This window comes from Oryzias latipes, chromosome 20, assembly GCF_053564925.1.
Source record: "Oryzias latipes strain Hd-rR chromosome 20, Olatipes_Hd-rR_3.1".
Taxonomy (NCBI): domain Eukaryota; kingdom Metazoa; phylum Chordata; class Actinopteri; order Beloniformes; family Adrianichthyidae; genus Oryzias; species Oryzias latipes.
In genome coordinates, this window is record NC_136256.1 from 22,630,791 (window position 1) to 22,635,317 (window position 4,527).

The 4,527-nt window shown below is 43.6% G+C and overlaps 1 protein-coding gene across 1 annotated transcript; it reads right to left on the reverse strand.

Moving 5' to 3' along the window:
• Window positions 1-165: 165 nt before the first annotated feature.
• Window positions 166-4,294, reverse strand: bdh1 (3-hydroxybutyrate dehydrogenase, type 1). The gene is made up of 5 exons (XM_004081090.5): window positions 3,837-4,294; window positions 3,558-3,668; window positions 3,118-3,259; window positions 2,424-2,576; window positions 166-1,264 (listed from the first exon to the last, which is right to left on the reverse strand). The coding sequence occupies exons 1-5, from the start codon at window positions 4,047-4,049 to the stop codon at window positions 798-800; spliced, it is 1,086 nt and encodes a 361-aa protein (XP_004081138.1). The 5' UTR covers window positions 4,050-4,294; the 3' UTR covers window positions 166-797.
• Between the last annotated feature and the right edge of the window lie 233 nt (window positions 4,295-4,527).

The following is a 4,527-nucleotide window of genomic DNA, read 5'->3' on the forward strand; positions in this document are numbered from 1 at the left end:
CCTGTCTTATTCGTTAGTTACCTAAGTTTAAAAAAAAACGTGTTTGTTGCAGAAAATGAACTTTTACAGCTGAAAACTTTCAATGCACGACTGCCCTCTACTGGCCATTGTCAGTATTGGCATTTTAGGTTCTGCCAAAACAAAAGAATTAATTCGACACAAATGTAATTTATTTAAATATTTATTTTACTCTTATATTTATTTTGAAAAATGATTCTGGTCATCGATCCATTTTCAAAAATACTACAAACGCATTGTGCTGTCAAAGGCGGGTTTTAAGGGGAAGAAATGTCTCCCCAATATATTACAGTAGCAAGCCAGATCTGATGGAGCCAGCGATACAAACTGTTCTTGTGTTCTTATGTAACGTTTGGGTGACTCTGGCCAGATCTCACCAGGGCTTTTTTTTTCTTTCTTCTTCTTTCTTCAGTAGCTGACCTCCGTTTGTTCCGGGGCGATTCACTACAGAACAGCAGGAGCCTTTCAGCTTTGGTCCCGAGGCCAGCGGCTCTCCAAATGATCCCATGAGGCAAGAAAAATAAAAAGTATAAAAGGATGAGCACACAAATACTTATTCTTTTTCAAAGATAGTATCACAGCAAGAAGTGTTGAATTTATGAGCACGTCGTAGAGCTGCTAACAGTAGTGACTACTTCTCAGAATAGATCTGCATAGATAAAAAGCAAAGTGCCATCTTTTAAGTGATTTCAGTCCTATTACACATCAAGCCGGATCCGCCTGATGCTGTAGAACCGGATCGGAAGGGGGGGAAACGCTTGATTTGGATCAGCGTCCTCTCAGAAGTACAGCAAGTCAGATATGGCACCAGGCAGGTGGGTCATTATCTGCATTCGGATCCACCAGTGGGGCTCCATGGGGCTGTAGCGCGTGTAGGGCCGCTTTGACACGATGGCGTCTGTGATGTCATCCATGACGGGGGCGTCGTCCTTCTGCCCGCTGTTGCAGTAGGAACGCATCAACGCCATGAGGTGCTCGAAGTGGGCTTTCCCGTAATCCTCCTTCACATCCGGGGGCGCCTCGCTCCACAGCTTGTTCGCCGTCGTGGCCACCACGTCCCGGGTCAGGATGCCAGTGGCCACGATGAAGTTCCCCGGCTCGACGACGGACACTTTGACCCCCCAGGACTTCATCTCGTAGCGGAGGCAGTCCGAGAAGGCCTCAACGCCGTATTTGGATACGCAGTATGGAGAGCGCATCATGTTGCCCATCCTGCCGTACATGCTGGCGATGTTGACAACACGACCTGCAGGGAGACGGAGCGGGATCTCTGCAGGTGAAAACTGTGTGACAGAAACAGCCGAAAAAAGGGCTCCATCTAAACAATGAAGCTGATTAAATCCACTTTAATGTTTAACAATTGCGCTTTTTCTTATAGATTAGGTAATAAACAATTGCTAATCGTGCTTTTCATTTCTTAATTGAATAAAATAAAAGTGGGTGCTGATTACCTACAGATTAAAAAAGATTAATAAATAATATAAAATAAATAAAAGAAAACTTGTTTTTCTTTTTCCTTTTTTAATAGGCATCGGTTGTTTAATAAGTTGTGTCATAATTTAAGATTACTCATATTTAATGTGTAGCATTGTATGGTTTATTCATTTCACTTTAGTGCTTTTCTGTTGCCTTTTAAAATCTTCATAAGCTATAGAAACCTTTTAGTTTATTCTTTGAATGAAGGGAAATAAAGTGTCTGAACGGGGAGATTTCAAAACAAATGAGTATTTTAGCTCAACCTTTATATTACAAAAAGCATTTGCTTTATTTTCTCTTAGTTTTTACGGAAGGAATGTGTAAAACCCACTTTTCCTCTTGTCAGTGAATGCAGCTTCATTAGGGACTATCAGAACCAACTTTAAACACAATAAACTTGTTTAAAAAACACTAAATAGTGGACATTTTCATAACCATCAGAGCTCCAAGTCGTGTTGTGTTTCTGTCAATAGTCTGTGCAGGTTAGTCATTGTTTTTGGAGAATTTTAGCTGCTAATCTTTAGCAGGTAGCATTACAACCATACAGGAAATCCTGTGATTGTATCTGGAATACATGCTGCAAATTGGAATCATTATTTTCTAGTGATTGCACAGCGGGCCATCTCTGAAATTGCAACACGGCTTTGTGGAGGAGCTGGGATCAGTGTGTGGGTGTTCAGCTCAAACACAAAGAGCAACAAAGAAAGTGTATCTGGAAACAGATGCTAGTGGCTTTCTTTACAAGCTGACCTTCAAAGTCTGCATGGCAGACTGACTCTGTGCACCAAATCTCAATAGTTGACTTGCATAACTTTTTAAATTCTTTGCCAAGTCCAAAGATTTCTGTCTTGTGTCTGAATTTCTGAACTTTGGACGTCTAATTTTTGCAGCCGTCATGCTGACGAGGAAGACGCCATCCTCCAGTTTACCTTTGGCCCTGCGGATCAGAGGCAGGACCGCTTTAGTGACCCGGATGGTTCCCCACAGGTTGACCTCAGACACCTGTTTGTAGGTGTCCACAGAGGTGAACTCCACCTCTCCAAACGTGGACACGCCGGCGTTGTTCACCACGGCCCACAGACCTGCGTGGAAAGAAGAGCACAGAGAGGCGCCTGAGCCCACCTTCCTTTGACTGTGTTTAAAGATCCACCCTGATAATTTTTAACTGTATTTTTTTATCATGATTATGCAGTTTTTATCCAAAATAAAAATAAAAATCCGCCTCTGTGGATTGAATTATTTGTCCAGAGTAAGCCTGCCCCCATTTCCCATCATCCATCTGTTTACACTCTCTTTCCCGGGGCCTCACACCCCTAACATAATATTACCGGTGCGATAAAAAAAAAAGGCGAGCGATATCGGAGCTATCCAGCCTTACAGTTTCCATCCAGATTCCAGCTCAGACGGGGAAAACAAAGACGTTCATGGATCTATTTGTCTGCACGTGGACGCATCAGAATTCCTGTGAATTAGGAGCAATCCTAATTCACAGATACAAGCTTTTTCCAGCTGCATTTTTTTCATCTGCTCCTGATTCACAACGATTTGAAAGCAGAAATATTCCATTTTATGCTTAATTTTCTACATATGTCCTGGTCTTTCCGCCGTCCCAGAATGCCATACCTCTCTGAGAGTCCTCCAGGTTGTTTCTGATAAACTCCACCGCCGCCTTCACCTCGCCGTCACTGCAGACGTCCAGCTGGAGCACCTTCATGCGATCAGAATGGAACTCCTCCAGCGCCTTTGCACCTTCTCCACCTTTATCCTGTTAAGGCCAGTTTGTGTAGCTAATGTTTTGTTTTTTAATATTTGCCTTGAAACTGAATCTGATTTGCAAATGCAACCGACTCAGAAAATATCTTGTTTAGAATGTTTCACTTGTAAAATGTTTGGGACTCAATAAGCTTCGATGCAGATCAGATCCTGCAGACTGTTTATTCTCAGTGTAGTCAAACTGTAACCAGGTTTCTCAGGCATTTCCTGTTGGAGGAATGTGTGCTTTTGATGGATCAGCTCATTCTGGTTCACTGGAGGGGGGCGGAGGGGGGGGGGGTCAAACTGACCTTTAGGAGGCATCCGGCAAACACTGTGAAGCCCAGCCTGTGCAGATGCTTAGCGAGCGCGTGACCAAATCCACTGTCACAGCCTGTGATCAGGACACCTTTGCCCTTCACCTAGAAACAAACATGTCCGACCGTGTTCAAATAGCAAGAGCTACATTATATATATGCAAATTGATCAACGAAAGTCTTCAAGTCAACTATGGAAAATTCCCCTCAAAGTCACTGCTTCGTTTCATTCTAGTGGAAAACAATCGATCTGATTGGAATCAACGGGGTTACCTCAACGGATCCTCTCGGGATCCGGGGCATCGCCACGTACAGGACGAAGAGCGCGTACACCACCACGATGCATTCGGTCACGCTCGTCTCCGGGAGTCCCAGCAGCCTCATGACTGCGTTCAGCAGGGCCGGTAGTCCGAATCCCAACGTCACCGTCAGGAAAACGGAGAACGACACCAGAAGCCCCACTCGAACCATGGACTGTGGAGCCATTTTGGCGGACTGGTGCTTGTTTTCCAGGCGTAGAGATCTGACGGGGGGACGATAGGACACGCCCCCTAACCCCAGCTTCAAAACACAAACGCGTTTTTTTCCGTTCGCTTCGGGGACGCAGTTTGTTGGAAAACGTTTGTGTAAAAATGTAAAAATGTTAGCTCTGTGTGGCTTTGACACAAAATAACGGTCCACTCGGTTTCTTACGGAACTGTATGACCCGGAAGATGATGATCACCCGAAGTGATGCGTTTATTTCAACTCGTAATTTCGAGTTTCACCAGAGGAAAGCTTTCCCCTGAGCCAAAATATTAATGATCAAACGCTTGTTTACATTAATCTTTACTCTTCCTGGGCTAAAAAAATAATAATCCTGAGTCTAATGTTTTAGATGAAGTTTTAAAACAACTTTATCTGACCCATCCACCTGAAAGGATCCTTAAAGAAGCACTATTTTACAATTTAAAAATAAAATCTT

What these genes read in the sequence shown, in the direction of transcription:
- bdh1 (XM_004081090.5), bottom strand. Translation starts at nt 4,049, where the DNA reads ATGGCTCCACAGTCCATGGTTCGAGTGGGGCTTCTGGTGTCGTTCTCC. An exon ending in CCTGGAGGACTCTCAGAGAG is followed by an intron (nt 2,577 to 3,117) that starts GTATGGCATTCT and finishes CTTTCCACGCAG; the next exon opens with GTCTGTGGGCCGTGGTGAAC. An exon ending in TCTGATCCGCAGGGCCAAAG is followed by an intron (nt 1,265 to 2,423) that starts GTAAACTGGAGG and finishes GTCTCCCTGCAG; the next exon opens with GTCGTGTTGTCAACATCGCC.